The 17,504-nt window shown below is 38.2% G+C and overlaps 1 protein-coding gene across 1 annotated transcript; it reads left to right on the top strand.

Annotated features, from left to right (window-relative positions):
- The first annotated feature begins 1,990 nt into the window (after positions 1–1,990).
- On the top strand, positions 1,991–15,198 carry LOC140928459 (uncharacterized). Its single transcript, XM_073378213.1, has 17 exons — positions 1,991–2,125; positions 3,583–3,840; positions 3,944–4,111; positions 4,349–5,581; positions 5,935–6,159; positions 6,954–7,092; positions 7,219–7,350; positions 7,760–7,819; positions 8,263–8,389; positions 9,354–9,402; positions 9,592–9,684; positions 9,800–9,824; positions 10,015–10,130; positions 10,792–10,878; positions 11,203–11,310; positions 11,768–11,895; positions 14,047–15,198. The coding sequence occupies exons 1-17, from the start codon at positions 2,108–2,110 to the stop codon at positions 14,216–14,218; spliced, it is 3,138 nt and encodes a 1,045-aa protein (XP_073234314.1). The 5' UTR covers positions 1,991–2,107; the 3' UTR covers positions 14,219–15,198.
- Positions 15,199–17,504: the final 2,306 nt, after the last annotated feature.

Raw genomic sequence — 17,504 nt, 5'->3', positions numbered from 1 at the left:
CCTCGGGGAAGTCTCTTATTAGAATTTATTCACTCAAGTGGGTGGGGTGGGGTTGAGAGCTTATTTGAGTTTGATTGGGAGGAGGAGGGGTGGGCGCTTATTCGAGGCTGAGCGCTTATTAACTTTGCCTGCCTTTAAGATGGGCGATTATTCGAGGCGGGCGTTAATTCGAGGTTGGGCGCTTATTCGAATAAATACGGTACGTAAGAAGCCTGAAAAAAATTCAGGACTTCAACGGGATTTGAACCCTTGACCTCGCAATACCGGTGCGACGCTCAAGCTCTAACCAACTAAGCTATGAAGCCACTGATGTTTTTAGTGGTCAAGTATGTGTTCATATGTTCCCTTATTCATCTCTTTCACGGGAACATATGAACACATACTTTACCAGCTCCCAACATCAGTGGCTTCATAGCATCGCACCGGTATCGCGAGGTCACGGGTTCAAATCCCGTTGAAGTCCTGATTTTTTTCAGGCTTCTTACGCAATTGCATAAATTGCGTTCACAACTGCGAAGATCATTCTTCATTTGATTTGATTTCCGCAGTTCTCATCTTTGTGCCCCGCACACATACAAATCGTTTTAAGAACTCTTTTATTCCAAGTATGTGTACATAATTTTTTGGACCAGTTTGTACCTAGTTATATATAGAGTTTTTCGCATTTTTATAGAAATGTTTTTTGTTATAATTTCAATTAGTATTTATATTTTTGGAATTTATTTAATCTTAGTTTTAAGTAATTGTAACGCAATTCAGTCTACGGACTGCCATGTTCGATATTTTTAATAAACTATCTATCTATCTATTCATTTCATATACATGTCACTATGATGAAGAGTTGTTTTGTGAACTTAATGTAACTGGGCGAATTCTCAAAAGGTCATGCCTAGCCTAAATAAGATACGCCCAATAAAATGGCACGCTTAAGCCTAGTGGAACCGTCTCTGTATTGGCTTTCATATACCAATACTTCCCTATAAAGATCTCTAAAATGACAAGGATGATCATTCAGAAACACCCTGCTTTGTGGGCGTGGTTCAAATTCCTGTTGGGCCCTGGAGAGGTTGGGCCCTTAGGACGGTACCAAAAAATGAACTGAGTAGAAAATATAGGTACCTGTCATTTTTCGGCTTAATATCGTTTGAATGCCCATGAAAAACATAGCGACAACTTAAGTGGCAGTTATTATAGATTTTGGCAACGTAAGTTGTAAGCATCAACAAATTATCTATCCTTCCGCCACACCCCTCTAAAAAAGCAAGAAAATGAGCACCCCTGAGTACAGTCAGTACAAACTAGAAGTTGGTAGAAGCTGAGCGAAAAGGAAGCGAGGGAGGGGTGGCCAGAATGCACATCTCAGACATGTACTGCAAAGAAAGCTGAAAGAAACCGCGAGGAGTGTGACTCCTATGTGAAGGGTCATGAAGGGTGAGACCAATCTGGGCGTGGCTCGAGCTTTAGATACCGCCATAGAAACAGATAGCTAAATAACAGCTATAGTTATTTTCATTGTGGTATGAGACGCGTTCATTGGGCTGATTTCTCTTCTTTCCCATTTTCTTCTTCTGCCTTAATCTTTATTACAGTCGAACCTCTCCACAACGGCTCCCTTGGGAACGGAAGAAAGTGGCTCACCAGGTGCTTAAGAAATCTAAAATTAATTCAACCACAAAATTTCTACACATTCAGGAGGCTGTTAACTTGACTGTTGACAGGAGCCTAACACCCAGGCTCCCGCTGTTGCCCATTTTTTTCATACTGTTTTTCCGCGGAGCAAAGGGAAATGTCCTCTGATAAAGTCCTTATAGAAAAAAAGTAACTTTTAAGGAATTCTAAGGGACAAAGCAAATTTATCTTCTTTCCTTTTTATTTTATTTTACTCTCTTGTTTTCCTTCATTTCAGTTGCCTTCGTTCCCTTAGTCGTCGCGAAAGACTGAGTCCAAGTTTTAAGTATCACGTGACAAACTTGCCCGCTCAGTTTCAAATCGATCTCGTTTGTGAACGGTTCGACCTTGAAAAGTACGAAACGATTTTTTTAAAGAATAGAAAGACTGTATTTTGCACAACAAAGCGACCTTTATGATTTAAGATTTTTGGACAAGGATGGATCCTTTCACCCAGGTAAACTTCATGTTCTTATTCAGCTGCGCTATTGAAAAAATATGTTAAAGTTCGACTGTCGTTTATGGTTCAAAATTTATGATAATTTAAGGTTAATTGCTGCTTCTGTTTCTTCTTGTTTGTCATTAAATGATTTAAATACACTCTACTTTCATCGTTAACTAAGAATCTAGTCGAATTATAATTTTCTTTCCCTAGAAATCGATAACAGATGCTAAATGAAATGATCATGAAGAACAAGGAATTTAACCCGCCACAACTGAACTTTACTTACTTGATTGGTTACTAAACAAATTCAAAAATGTTTGAGAACACAATTCTCGATTACTCTGTCGTGGGTTCAAGTTTTCATTTTCTTCAAGGAAAATCAAGCTTTCTTCTTGCAGCTAACCTCTCTATATATTAGAACGCATGATCGTGAAAGCACAATGGCGCATTCCTTTCGTGCTAACGAAAAATATAAATGCTGCAAAATTCCGGTTTATGTTTTTCAGTAAAGCTTATCTTTTTTTTTTTGGATTCAATTAGCAATTGATCGTTTTTGTAACTGAAATTGATTATTGTTTCTTATTCTTTCAACAAAAAAAAACCCTGAACAAGCCCGATAAGCTCATCAGATTTTAATACATTTTTGAAAGATTATATTAAAAATACTTCTGTTTCTGTAACGTCTGTGAAAGCCTTACTCTATCACAGTTGGAAACGGTTCAGAACAGTTGGGAAGAATAATAATCTGGGATTAGCTCAATCCATCTTAGCATGTCTATTAGTTATTTTGCAACCGTCAGCTTAGTTGGTGGACTTTTTCTATGACTGATTCATCATGAGTCATGGGCAGTAGCATTTCTTTCCCAATCATTCCTTGACACTCTAAATTCGAGATTGCTCCCAATCTCTCAATTTAAGAAAACGTTTCCTTATTTTACGCGAAAAATTTAAAACAAATCATAGGATAAAAACTATTTTTTCTGTAATTTAAACAGGCGGTTTGAATTTACGAGAACAAAATCTTATTCTATTATTTGTTCCAATTTGTTTTCTTAAAATAATGAATCTCGAATTTAAAGTACATGGGTTGTGCTCAAAGAGAAGAAAACTTAGATTCATGCATTTTTTGAGAGTGTTGGTTGAGTGGTCGTAAAAATGAATATTAAAAGGAGCTCATGAAAAATTAGGCAGAGTTTGAAAAATAAAATGAGTTTGGATATGGTTGTTTCAGGGTGTGTTCCTTTTGGAATGATCAGGATTAGCATTTGTGTTGTGACCCAAGATTGATCATTGGGATGATGGTCCATCAAAGGAACCACTAAATCCTAACTGGACAGGGATTCATCGGCACCATGGATCTTCTCAAAGGAACAAAAAATTAGTGTACATTTGTATACTTATGGTGGATAAATTTTCCAGGTTCTTGTCCTATAGTTCCTGATTTTGAATATTCTCTTAAATTTTTACAGAAGTTATTGGCGAGAACCCAAGCAAGAAAGGACCAACTTGTAAAGAAACGTGAGGAGCTAGAGGCATGCAGAGCCAAAAGAAATTCACCAATCAAAGATCGCACTCGTCGTCCTCTGTCAGAAGACAACACAGACAGTGGAACTTGTGAGATCAATACTGATGAAATTAAGAGACGTCGAATCGGAAGCGATGATAGTGGAAAGAGTTCTGCTCTAAGGAATCCCCAGGATATCGATGTTAACAGCCCTTCTGTTCAGGTAAGCCGTGCAAACATCAAAATCATGCCAAAAGAAAATTTACAGTTGTTGATGTTTCCTTTTTGCAACTTTGGTTCTTGATGATGGTTTTCTTTTTTGTTAGGCTCGTAAAGAAAGGCTTATGAAGATGCAACAGAGAGATCAAGAAAATGGAGTCACACCTAAAAAACACTGGAAACCAGCATTAACTCAAGGAGCTAAAGATGCCAACAGTCCAAGTGTTGCATCAAGATCAGCTGCCTTTGAAAATAACATGAGAGATGAGCAACAGGTAAGCAAACAGTGATCACCACAATCATGTACTCTAACATGGCATACAAGGGTAATATTCAAGTCTTAACATATCAGCTAGTCCCTAGCAGGGCCAGGGATTTTGCCTTGATAATAGGGTATAAGTTATGTAAACAGTTGACAACACAAACAAACACAAGCTTAGCCTTTTTCCAAGCTCCAGAACTCTTCTCATCAATTTAAATGGCAGACCGTGACATACAATTTTTTTTCCCAGGAGAATGCTAAGGACAAACGACTGGCAGAGCTCCAGTCATCCCAGACTCCTGGAAAACTGGCTCAAACACGCAGCGTGTTTGAGAATACACCAGAACAAAGCAAACCCAGCATCACAGCAGATAAATTTTGTCCCCCACCAAAACCTCCCAGGGTAGCTGCCATAGCTGAAGCTAATATGGAGCATTGCCAGGCTGTAGATCAACAACAATCAACTAAGAGAAAAGCTCCATCTCCCCCTAAGGAAAAAGATGCCAGCAACGGAGAGATAATAAATGACATCAAAGCCGTGGATGGCAAGACGGCATCTGTGGTGAAAAGAAGAGCTCCAGAACCTCCTACCTCCCCTAAAAACAAGGATAAGATTAAAAAAGAAGCCAATAAATCTTGCGATGATACAGAGTACAGGCAGGTGGAGGCCAAAGTGAAAACAACTCAATCACAAAGTATGTCTGCTGACAAGGAAAATGAAAAAAGTACAGCTGGGCCAGTTCCAGCAAAGAGGGAGAGGAAGGGTAGCATTGATGGTTTAGACAATGCCACAAAAAGTAATGTTGATCAACCTACTCCCACACCACGCAGAAAAGCTCAAACCTCAGCTGATGGCATTACAGAGGCAGAAAACCACAATGGACCTGTAAAGAAGCCAAAGAGAGCAGAATCTGATGCTACAGTTACAATAGTAGCAACTCCCATTGTTGGTGACGAGAAAAGGTCAAAGCGAGTTAAGTCAAAGCAGAGGCCAGAAGAAGGGTCATGCATCATTCAAGCATGTGTGATTGAGGAGAACACCACAGAGGTTGCTGCTGTAAGCTGTGAAAACACTGCCACATTCAAAGCAGTTTCTTCTGATGGAACTGAGAGAAAAGGTGTTAAGACACACAGATCAGATAGAACAAAAGTACAGGTAAGTGTGGTGGATCCCGCTGAGAAACAACCTAAGAGGGCAAATGAGAAGTTTTCTGATGGTATCATCTCAGCTGTTGCTCAGAAGCCTCAAAGCTCAAGGAAAACGAGACAATCGACTAAGAAGAACGACTTTGAATTCAAGGTTCCCAAGCAGCCAGTAGGTCCTGCTAGAGACAACTGCCATTTTGATTTAAATGAAACTGTCAACCTCAACGATGTTAACATCCATGAAATAACATTCAACTTTGACTTTGGCCAGTTTGACCAAGAGCTTGAGCAAGACAGAGGAAGCATGTTTGTGAGCTACGAAGAAAAGTGTAAACAGGTGTGGCTTTTTTTCTTCCTTCCATTTACGAGCCTGAGTGCGTTAATTTTAATCCTAATCTCTTACAAAAAGGAAAAATAATGATAAAGCCAAATCATTGCATTATTACGCCAGTAAAATATGCCCTAGTATACAGTATATTTAACTCAATCCAGCCAAATTTTGGCTGGAAGCTTGCATTGTTTGCACTCTACTTTCCATTTCACCCGTAGGTACCCGAGTGTCAGAATTTCTGCCATTAACTGAGTGAAATGAAACAGCCTTTTGGCAGGTTATTCAATAAGTAAAGTTTGAGGCATTACAACAAGTTACTTATCTCTGACAAAGACACTCTCTTCACATGTTTTTATTAGTTGGAAAAGGAACGAAAAAGAGAAGAAAAGAAGAGAAAGGATAGTGCGTCAGCCAGCCTTAATCCTAAATCATCATCAGGCTCATCGGAGTGCGATAGAGAAGAAAGAGGTTCTTACAAGTCAGGGTACAACAGTTCAGCGAGTGATCAATATGCAACTAAAACAGTGCTGAAACCCAAGTCAGCAGTGCCACAGAGACCCAAAAGAACTCAAGAAACAATAAAAGTAAGCTGAGTCTTTTAAATAATTGGATTTGCTCTCCTTTTTGAGAAAGGGGGAGGGTTGAAAATAATACAGTGGAATCCTCATTTCTTTCATACCAACTTGGAAAAGGCAATTTGGTTCCAGTTATTGGGAGGTTTGTAAAATTAAGGGGAAAATAATGCATGAGTGTTTGACTTTTGAAGGGAACTTAGATTTAGTTTGAATTACAGTGGAAGCTCTTATAAGCAGACACCCTCGGGGCACAAAAAAAAGTGTCCAAAACTGGAGCTAGCCGCTTATGAGAATGTAAAAATACAGAGTTTGTATGGGAGTGGGGATAAACGGGTTTTGTGAAGATGACCCTATTAAAGTAGAACTGTCCATTTACAAGAGTGTCCTTTAGGGGTGCTTCCACTGTACCAGGAATTTCTCTACCAACTGAGATGCAAAGAAGTGGTGGATGTTAAAAGTTTAGCCACCACAATACAGTGTACATGTTGTATATTAGTGTCGGGCGCAAGTACCAACCTCATGCAATCTTTATTCATTGGCCATTCTTCCACTTTTGATATTGCAATGCGTGCATCTCAACAAATGTTTGCCATGACTTTTGGCAATCAACTCCTGGAAATAAACTGCCATCACGGTGTATTCATCTTAATCTTAAAAAAAAAGCCTTGATGTATATGCTCTGTGGTTTGTTCAAGTTACAATAAGTTTGCCAAATTCCTGTGAGTGTGTCTTTACTTCCAGAAGCCATTTTAACTAATAGTGCTTATGGTTGTACTCTTTCCTGGACCTTTCCCCACAAACAGATGCTGCTTGAAGAAGCTGCATATCAACAGAACATTGTACTCCAGGCAAGTCAAGCTCTAAATCTCTGTGTTGCAAATGATATCACCTTTAGAGGCTCCACAGAGGAAATTGAAGCTGAAAGAGTTCTCTTACTTGCAAGTAAGTACAATAATTATTACACCACAGACTAATGCAGACAACTGCGTTTCTTTGAAGTCCTTGACAAAGTTTCACATGGAATGACAGATTTGATGAACCTGATTACATTTTGCTTTTGCTGATTAGGTGAACACAGAACAGCATGTCTAGATGAAGTCCAAAGACTGAAAAATGGATGCACTGAGAACATTCCAGAATTTGCTGGGGGAAGTGAAACATCTGGGGTATCATCTTGTACTGCAAATCTCTCTTTGTCAGGTATGCTTCTTCCGTCTCTCCAGCAGGCTGATTTATTGCCATCTGCATCTGTATAAAAAAAAAAACCCAGTGAAATTGTTTAATATTCCACTTGTTCGATACCATAAAGGCTGCATGATCCTGACAAAAGACAATCACCAAACATTTAATGTTGGAAGAAACATGATTGTCCCCATAACCATTTTGAAAAAAGTCGGTTATCATAATAATAATTATATGGGTACTTTATAACACATTAATTTTATGGTTAACATCAGGGATAACAGTCTTTCCCGCAGTAATTATTGAAGCTTCGCTTATTAATTTTTGAGGTGGTTGAGCTTTTTCCTGTGAAATGGTTGTTGATATTATCGCTGTTTGTTCAAGGTTTTATTCTGTTATTCCATTCCCTTTTGAATGCTAACCTTAGGTATCAAGATCATACTAAGGCAAGACTTCATGGATGTGTTAAGAGTGGGTATCAGAAGTGGTAAGAAACAATTTTTTAATCTTTTATTCTTAGTTGAAATAAAAAATGTACCAGATGTTACCTGGTTAAATTTCATTTCAGGTTAAAAAATTTTTAATCCACAACTGTAGGAATGATTCTCAATTCTCTGTCTCCTGGGGCTAGGACAGGGGACAAAGTATGTTGAGAATCAACCTTTGTAAGTTTAATCAAAATTAACTAGAAATCAAATTCTTTGATCTGTAACACAGAAAATAAAATGGATATAACATTAGAGACTCCTATCAGCCCAAGGCACATATTATGGCGAACCTGCAAGCAAATTAAGGCACAAGCTGTCATGGCTCTTTGACACTTAAACAGAAGTTCACCAAGCTGTGAAAGAAAACTGATTTACTTTGGAACCCTATTGTGTACTGTGAGTCATTTTTTGTGACAACTGAATGTTCTTCACTTATTTTCAGATCTTGGTGTGTTTTACTTTCTCTGTATTATCCAACATGGCCCACATGAGTTCTACTGTACCAAAGTCCTTTCAACAAATGATGCCACAGATGGAAACTTCTTGTTGTTCCCTGATAAATTCACATTGTAAGTCATACTCAAGTACCACTTACTTGTTAGATCAGTAGTATTAAGCATCAAGATTATAGGCCTGTTAAACTAAGCATTTTTGGTTTCTACTTGATTGTCTCTGAGCCCAGTTTTGTTGTGCTGTTGTCACAGTGGAAAAAGTGGCACAAACATTGTTTATCATAACCCCCCTTCAAATAGAACATGTGCAATTCATTCTACTGCTGCAACTAGTAGTACAATAACTCCAGAGGATGCCTAACACTTTTTTCTTTCAACGTGAAACTCACAAAACCGTGTTCAAACACCATACTGTCTGTTGAGGCAGCTGCTAAACACTGCTGCTGACAATGTTGCAAGTTTGCTGATATTTCATTGTATTCTGGACAGTTAGCTTCAGGATGGGCTTAGATGGGCTAAGTGAAGCTGAGTCTTGAAATAAGATAATGGAAAAGTAATATCTTGCAAGACGCTTTCAAACATGTTGTCAAACAGCTGATGTATGTACAAAATTATTTCGAGTTACGGCTGGCAGTATTCACTCTTTTCAGATCCTTAGTAAAGAAACACTTCAGATCATGTGTCCAAAGTACAGGTATTCACCCCTGTTGTGGATCATTTGGATCAATAATCTGTTTGATTTGGATTTAAGGGTCATCCCTAGTGTAATATAATTTATTCGTTTTCTTTGTTTTAGTGACTATTGTCAGGGTTAGGTTCATTGTTAAGGATGTTTTGTTTTATTTGTTTTTAGTCAGCTCAGTGAATAATAAATTGTATTTCACCGGAGATGAGCTGGATTTTAGTAAAGAAACACACCCTAAGCTTACAATGCACTTCACACCAATTTGGCAACCTGTCTGGCTGTCCGCGTATATGCCACTGAGTCTATAATACTTACATGTGTTATTCTGTTGTAATTTCCTTTAGAAGTATAAGTAAACAGTCCATTGACTCTTTTGTCATTTCTTTATTTCAACAGGAAGGATATCAAACCAGATTTTAATGTCACAATCAAGGTTTTCTGCATGGTGAGCTTCTTATGATGGTTGTTCTTGTAGACCATTAAATTACAGTTTGTTAAGAGGGGTAAACCATGCTGTCTTGTGAGTAAGCAGGTTTTGTGGAATGCTAACTTCTTTACTCTCTGCTCACATACCCTCTCTGCAAGCTCAGTGTAGAAATTTGTTGTGTTAACTTTTGCTTTCTATTATTTGTAGAATGTAAAAAAGGCCATTGTCAGTGCTCCAACCACCCCATCTAAGACCAAGCTCTTTCAGTCACCAAAAGTTGTGAAAGGAATGTTTACTGGGGTGAGGATCCACTGATACTTGATTATGGCTTCTTCTGAACATTTTGCATGTTCAATGGATCAAGATTAATATTAAAAAAAATAATTTTACTTTCTCTCTTATGTCTTCTCTACAGCGTCGCACATCAGATATCCCTCCAGGTGGGTGGAAAATGTTTTCACTTGAGGCCTGCAGTTCAAATGCGTTAGGACTCCATGCACAACTTATATAATGTTAACTTATTGGCCTTACTTTTCGTTTCAATAGTATACCTGTAATAAGCTTAAATAACTTAATATGTATGTCGTCATGATATCCATACTTGAAATTTAAACTCTGGTCTTCTTATAGCAACCCAGGTTTTGCCATCACCACAGACAGTATTCAGAACCAGCAGCTTCTCTCTTGTTGGAGTAACACATGTAAATCTTCCTATCATCAAGTCCAAGAGATTCTCTCTCAATAAGGTATATATGTTCTTGAAAATAATATTTAGAATAATTTACAAATAATTACATTTTGTCTATTTTAAATGCAAGAAGACAATTTGCAACTGGTACACTCTTTGAGAAATGAGGAAAAGATCGGACATCATCTCCTGTACTATTAATGTTTTTAATATTAATTAGAAAAATAAAATGGCTAAAGCTTTGTCAATTTTATGGCATGTACCGCCATACATGATCCAGAGAGTCTATTAGGCCCGGTCCAAAAATTAAATTTCATGTGTGCCAAATTTAACTCTATTTTAGTCAACTAATTAAAACTAATTAAATAGGGCAGTTCATTCAGATGTCAGATATGATATGGTGCCAAATTTAACTCCATTTGTTTTAAATATTCCCGGTCTCTAAAACAATTTGTTATCCAATAATAAGGACAATAGTTTCTATAATTAATGCATTATATTAGGCACATGTGAAATGCAACATCTGAATCAAATGTCAAACCTGAGCTGAATCGCCAAATGTTTCAGTCGCAGATTCAGGAGACTTAACCCAGAATGTATTTATAACAAAAATAAATGTCCTGGAGAAGAGCTTCTATTAAAACAACTTCATATTATATTCACTTTATTTTCAACAATAGTATTGAAATTGTATGTTATTATTGACATGTCATCTTCAGGTGCCTGATAGTTGCCCCTTGAGTACCTACTTAGAAATGAAAGCTGAATGCATCCCGCTGTGCAGCAGCCATGTCAAAGGATTCTTGGTAAGCGTTATAATCCTAGACACTTGGTCTCTAGAAAGGCTGTTTTTGAATTACAAAGAACACGCTGACTTGTTTAAGTTATGTAGCCAAAACACACACTATACTTTATTTCATGCACATCATTTTGCCATCTCCACCAGCAAATAGCAAAAGCTAGACGAGGCGGGCGGAGAGGAAAGGTTACAGCAGTCATAACAGATAATATAACAATTGTAAAGTAACTAAATAAACTATGTGGATAAATAAGAATTACTGAAAAACAGCCTTTTGTTGGTAATGTTTTCTGTCTGGGAAGTTGTCATTATTTTTGCCATTAATTTTCAGACAATCCTGGAGGACATCGGTGGTTATGGTGCATGGCAGAGGCGATGGTGTGTGTTGAAAGGTGCTGTCATGTCCTACTGGAGATACCCAGGAGATGAGTCTATCAAGGTACACAGTCATATACAGTGGCATCCAGATGATTTTGATACCCTGTAATATTACAAAGAAAGTTTTAACCACATGGCTTTTGAGTGAAATCTTTGTAACTTATAATGATAGGTAGCCTTATTAATTTTTGAAAAGGGGATTAAGGTCAAAAGCATTTTCCTGCATTTTTATATTCAATGTGTTTAAACAGTGTTTAGACATGTATTATTATAATTATTGTTATTATTATTATTGTTGTTGTCGTTGTTCTTTTTGTTGCTCTTGTTATTTTTATTATATTATTAGTAAAAGAGCAACCAATCCTAGGAGCAATGCAACAATAGGCAAATAAGAACTGGTCAGTTTCTTTGCTGATTTTTAGCTACAAGAAGCCAATTGAAACATCAAGTTGTTGAATTTTAGAATAGTATAACAATATTTTTTCATTAATTTCACTACCATCTGCTTGCTTTACAAGCCACCCCTTGGGAGTATTGACTTATCAGAATGTATCAGTGAGGAAGTGACCAGAGTCGCAAGGGACCTGTGTGCACGACCAAACACCATGGAACTAAAACTAAAAAGGGCATGCGGCACAGAAGTTAAGTAAGTAATGAACTTCTCTCAGCCATGTGTTTTGATAATTGTGCTTAGCAGTTGAATAATATATGGTTAGAACTAGGATCTATTACTGCGCTTTTAAAAAACACACGAACTCCAAGTTCATAAGCGGCCTTCATGCATTTTTTGCTGTAGTCAATCATAATAAAAATAATAATATTAATATTAATATTATTATTATTATTATTATTATTATTCATCACAGTCACAAACAACAAACCTTGAAACACAGGTCACCACAAAAATGGATCGAAATTCACCAATCACAAACCATGACCTTTAGCCCCCTTTGAAGTTAAATTCCTTTTTTTAAGAGGTCTGCTAAGATGGTTGACGGCAGTGAAAAACATTAACATCAGAATTCTTGTGTTTTTGAAAAGAGCAGTAACAAAGTGGTTGAAATTACGGTAGTTTCGAAAACGAAGCACTCGAAAACGAAGACCGAAGCACGAAGCACCCAAAACTCGAAAACGAAGCACCCTAGATCGAAAACGAAGCACCCTAAATCTCGAAAACGAAGCACCCTAAATCTCGAAAACGAAGCACCCAAGACTCGAAAACGAAGCACCCTAGATCGAAAACGAAGCACCCAAAACTCGAAAACGAAGCACCCAAAAACTCGACACCGGTCTGTCCTTTATAAACACGAGACCAATGTAAATACAGCAGAAATCAAGCGCGATAACGAGTATTGGACAACGAATCGAATGCAGTTGAAATCTACTCAAGTTGTAAATGCATTTCCGCCGCTGCGTGGGAGGCCCGGTGGGAGGCTATGTTTTGGACGTGATCAGAAAACTTAGAACGCCCAAACTATTTCTAGAATATTACTGTATTGCCGTATTACTGTATTGCAAGTATCCCCGTACAAAATGATGAACGTTTTCTATTCCATTCCTCGTTAAAGGCCATTTGCAAATTAGTGTAGTTAAGGGTGGATCGGTGGCATAAAAAGCATATCTTCAGGCTTCGCCCCACCGACCTCCTTCTCAGTAGCTTAACTCTCCTTTTTTTATTCGCTCCTTTTATTTCAAAATTCTCCTGTTCCCCACCATAGAGCCTGATCCCAGGCTATTACCCTAGAAAAAATTCTGCCTGGATCTGATCTGATCTGATCACGCAGTGTCAAAAATATCCGATATGGTAGACTGCAAAACAGTCGGGTTTTTTTTTCTCAAAATCAGTAAAGAAGTCGGTAAAGCGTGGCGTAAGAGTAATACGCGCGAGCCTCACACTCCGTTTCCAGCCTCGTTTCAGACCTTTTGTGTTACTGCTCACGCGTACTTGAATACGCCAAAATCTGCTGACGGACAGTTTTTCAAGTCTACATAAACATGCATGTGTACCGAAAAAACGCATATTAAGGTAAGATGTATCAAGTATAGCGAGACCAATAATAAAATTAATACACTATATCCCATCTAGAAACGTTCAGTTAAACAGTTGGCAGGCTCTTATAAAACCTTTGGGTGGATTTTGTGGACCTTTGGAGGTGCGGACGCATCCGCTGCCTCCACCTGATTCGGATTGCGTCATGCAAGACGTACAGCCTACAGTGGTTTCGAGTTTTGGGTACTTCGTTTTCGAGATTTGAGTGCTTCGTTTTCGAGATTTTGGGGTCTTCGTTTTCGATCTAGGGTGCTTCGTTTTCGAGATAGGGTGCTTCGTTTTCGATCTAGGGTGCTTCGTTTTCGAGTTTTGGGTGCTTCGTTTTCGAAGGTTTAGGGTGCTTCGTTTTCGAGATTTAGGGTGCTTCGTTTTCGATCTAGGGTGCTTCGTTTTCGAGATTTGGGTGCTTCGTTTTCGAGTTTTGGGTGCTTCGTTTTCGAGTTTTGGGTGCTTCGTGCTTCGGTCTTCGTTTTCGAGTTTTGGGTGCTTCGTGCTTCGGTCTTCGTTTTCGAGTGCTTCGTTTTCGAAACTACCTTGAAATTACAGTGGAGGTTCACTGTATAGTAGGCTCGATTACCAGCTGTTTTGTACACCCACCTTCCTTCATACTCATCATAGCTGGATCACAGGTCTTAAAACCAGACTACCTTAAATGACAGGATAATTTAGCCTAACTGTACAAGTGTCTAGGCATTTTTATGTACAAAAAATTTTCCACTTAACTATTGGTAATGCTTACCATGTCAGGTACCTTCTGGCTGCTGATACAAAGACAGATCGTGCAACATGGATTGACAGTCTTAATGAAGCTCTCAGAGATGGACGTGCATGGACGATGACAGAGAACAGACCTCTTTACCCTGATTTGAGCAGACTGCATAACCAAGATGTGTATATGTGTTCCAAGGATACTGAATAGCTGGCTCATTGGATAGCTATATTTTCCTTCTCACAGCAGCATCTGAGTGAAAGTCTCCGAATTGCATTATGTCCTAAATAAAACAGATTGAAACTTTAAGAAGTTCTTAATTCAGCTGGTATTGACTGAAAGGTCAAAAGATAACACATATTTTAAATTAAATATATAGAATGTAAATTTAATGAACAATGATCCTCACCTATAGAAAGGCAAAAAGGGTGTGCTTAAAGTTTAGCTACATTTAGTAAGCATCGCTGTTTTATGGGGCTGTCATTAAAGGCCAGGAATTTCCCCCAGCTGGTATGAGCACAACCCCCTGCTATTTTCACAGGAAACAAAAGAAAAATATGACCAAAAGAACACCTAGATTTTCAATCCCCCAAATACCAGCATCAAAAAATCTTAGTGATAGCCCTGCTGCACTGAGACATATGAAATTAAGGATATCATTACCTGCAGAGCTCTGACTTGATACATAAACCAAAAACAAGATCAAAGGTTAAGTCAATGACTTGTGCTACATAACAACCTATAACAGTCATGTCTGCTAAGTCATTTCAACTCTAATCATAGCTTACAATAAGTACGATGGAGTACAATTTTACACAATAATGCACCGTATAATCCAAGTGGACAATTTTAACAATAGTCTGTGTAAAATCCATGGGAAATAGCCTTTGTCGTGAATTTCCAGGGTGAAAAGCTCAGGAAAATAACTTAAGATAGTTTCTGATGGAAAACAGGATCATTTTAAAGAAGAAAAGACACAGAAGAGTTGGCATTGAGTCAGCTAATGGAGAAAAGGAGAGATAATTAAGTTACTGTAAGGCAATTAACTTAAGTGTAAAATTAAGACAAACCCAGGTTTGGCTGGAAAGAATGAGTGTAATCCACTGGGTGACAGCCAACAATTTTATGCAGCCTTAAATGGTAAACAAAGCTTCGTGTAAACTACAGCTTGCTGTACAACAGAATTTCAAGCACTTTTGTTTTTTTGTGGGGGGGGGGGGGGGGTGGTGGGGAGTTGGATCCAACCCAGGTTTGGTTGATGCCTTCCATAATGTTGTGTTCTAACAACTTTGTCCTAGTTTTAATGAAATTTAAAAGTTCTTGCCTTGGTGACAATTAAAGCTAAAGATTTACTGAGTATGGTTAACAAGCAATTTTTATAAATAAATGACATTATTGGTTGTCTTAATAAAGTTAGTGCTTGGTACAAAGTGCTTTTGTATTGAGTGTACATTTTGAATGTTTTGGAATAGGGTACGATAACTAAGACTTCCTCTGAGACTTTCCCTTAATGTCAGAGCAATGAGCTACATTGAAGATTTTCTAAAGTGGCCCACACAAAACAGTAACATTTTTGAAGACTTCTAAAGATTATGCAAATTAAAACTTCAACATTAGGGACCAGTCATTATTTATGTGGGGGGGTAGGGGGGAAAAATCACTCATCTCCTGCTCTACTTCAACACCAATAAACCATATAGTTTTTTTTTCGGCAGAATACCAGTTGTATTAGAAAACCGCAGGTCATCTCAGGGGGGGGGAGGGTGTGCACCCCCTGCACCCTCCCCCTAGATCCGCCCCTGTATGACACAACTGGATGTCACATGTAGGTATCCAACCTAAGTGTCAATGAGATCCGTAAGCAAGAGCGAAGAAAAGAAAGCAAGTTCGAGCCTTAAAAGATGTACATTGCTATGACTGGAAAACACTTGTAGAGAAGAGGGAGCTTGACACTCTGAAAGCCCCCGAGTTGGACAAATACATTGAGCATAATAAACTTAGCAATAACGGAAAGAAAATCAAGCGAATCAATCTACATTTCCTTCAAGCATCAGTCTTGGTGAGGACAGTGATGAGAGTGACAGTGACAATGACCTTGTTTTGTGTGATGAAAGTGAAAGCAAAAGTGAATCAGATGATGACAGTCAAACTGTAACAATACAAGAAGGTACATCAACAAGAAGTGGCCGCAGGGTAGGACACTGGTCCACAAGATATGCTGATTTCGTTCAGTGAACAGGAACTCCTTATAGAGGTATAGATTGAAGGGGGTTGGGGGTGGGTCACCTCTTATATAAAGTTATATGGGGGTGGGTCAAGAATTAACTAATGAGCTTAAGGTGATTCCCTGGTTTTGCACTGCACATCTCTTACTGCGCATAACAAGATGGCCTCCGTAAAAAAGAGCATATGAAGTAACATTATTAAAATGAAGTTGACCGAAGAGAAACGCTGTTGCAATTTTTGCTTGCGCTTGTTTCTTGCCGAGGCGAAGACTCAATGTGGTGGGAATGTGCATAACGTGAGCAGTACGCGTGTTGCCGAGTTCGACTTCCTCACGGAGAACTTCAATAGTGGATGTTTAATTTGTGCTTATTCACTTTGATTTTCATTTAAACGCTTTTTTTATCACATTGTGTCCTAAATGTGATATCTCGATGTAAATTCTGTAAAAACGGATGTTTTAATACTTTCTTCCCCCTTTCGCATACATTCTATTTTGAAACTCGTCCCAGTCCTCTCTCAAAAATCAAGAAAAATGCATTTGGTGCGCACTTTCTGCAGCTCTACCGCAAAAACGAGTACGGTGACCCCCATTTTTCATTTCATGATTTTAATAAGGACAGTGCTTCCTTTCGGTGCGAAAAAAATTGGCATAAATCTATGTTCAGTTTTTTGGCAATTTTACTAAAATGTACGGATTGAGCTATTACGTGTCGAATAGCGCGTGTCCAATTTAATTCTACTTTGGAGTGTAAAGTAAAAACAAGGGAATTAACAGGCATTTTTCAAGTACGTAAGTGGATAAACAATACATAAAAGTCAAATTCTGTGCGATAACACATGCATCAAAGAAAAAATATTTCCTTTTTGCCTAGTTTTGGGCTGCGCGCGGTTTTTGTCAAAGGGTCCAAAATAGCCGTATTTGTCAGCATTGTGACGTCAAAACGAGCACAGTGACCCCCACTTTTTATTACCTTTTTATCATCTTCTTGACTTGTTACATCAGTGTACCAAGTTTCATCTACAATCTATGTTAGGTTCTTTTACTAGGGAATCACCTTAAAGGGTTGGGTCACGTTTTTTCTTTCATGCTAAAACAAAAAAACTTCCCCCCACCCCCCCACATAAATAATGACTGGTCCCTTATATATTATTTTATTTATGGCAAATTGTTCATCTCTCCAAGTTCGATCTTAAGACTAACAAGGAGTTACCCTTGAGAGAGGTGAATAATTTGCCAAAAATTATTCAAAATAACTAAATGCCTTATAAC

The sequence above is a fragment of the Porites lutea genome, chromosome 2 (genome assembly GCF_958299795.1).
Source record: "Porites lutea chromosome 2, jaPorLute2.1, whole genome shotgun sequence".
Classification (NCBI taxonomy): domain Eukaryota; kingdom Metazoa; phylum Cnidaria; class Anthozoa; order Scleractinia; family Poritidae; genus Porites; species Porites lutea.
This window is presented reverse-complemented; position numbering and strand designations above follow the sequence as displayed.

Coding starts and splice junctions, on each gene's coding strand:
- LOC140928459 (XM_073378213.1), top strand. Junction 5,582..5,934: donor ACGAAGAAAAGTGTAAACAG/GTGTGGCTTTTT, acceptor TGTTTTTATTAG/TTGGAAAAGGAACGAAAAAG. Junction 10,131..10,791: donor AGAGATTCTCTCTCAATAAG/GTATATATGTTC, acceptor TGTCATCTTCAG/GTGCCTGATAGTTGCCCCTT.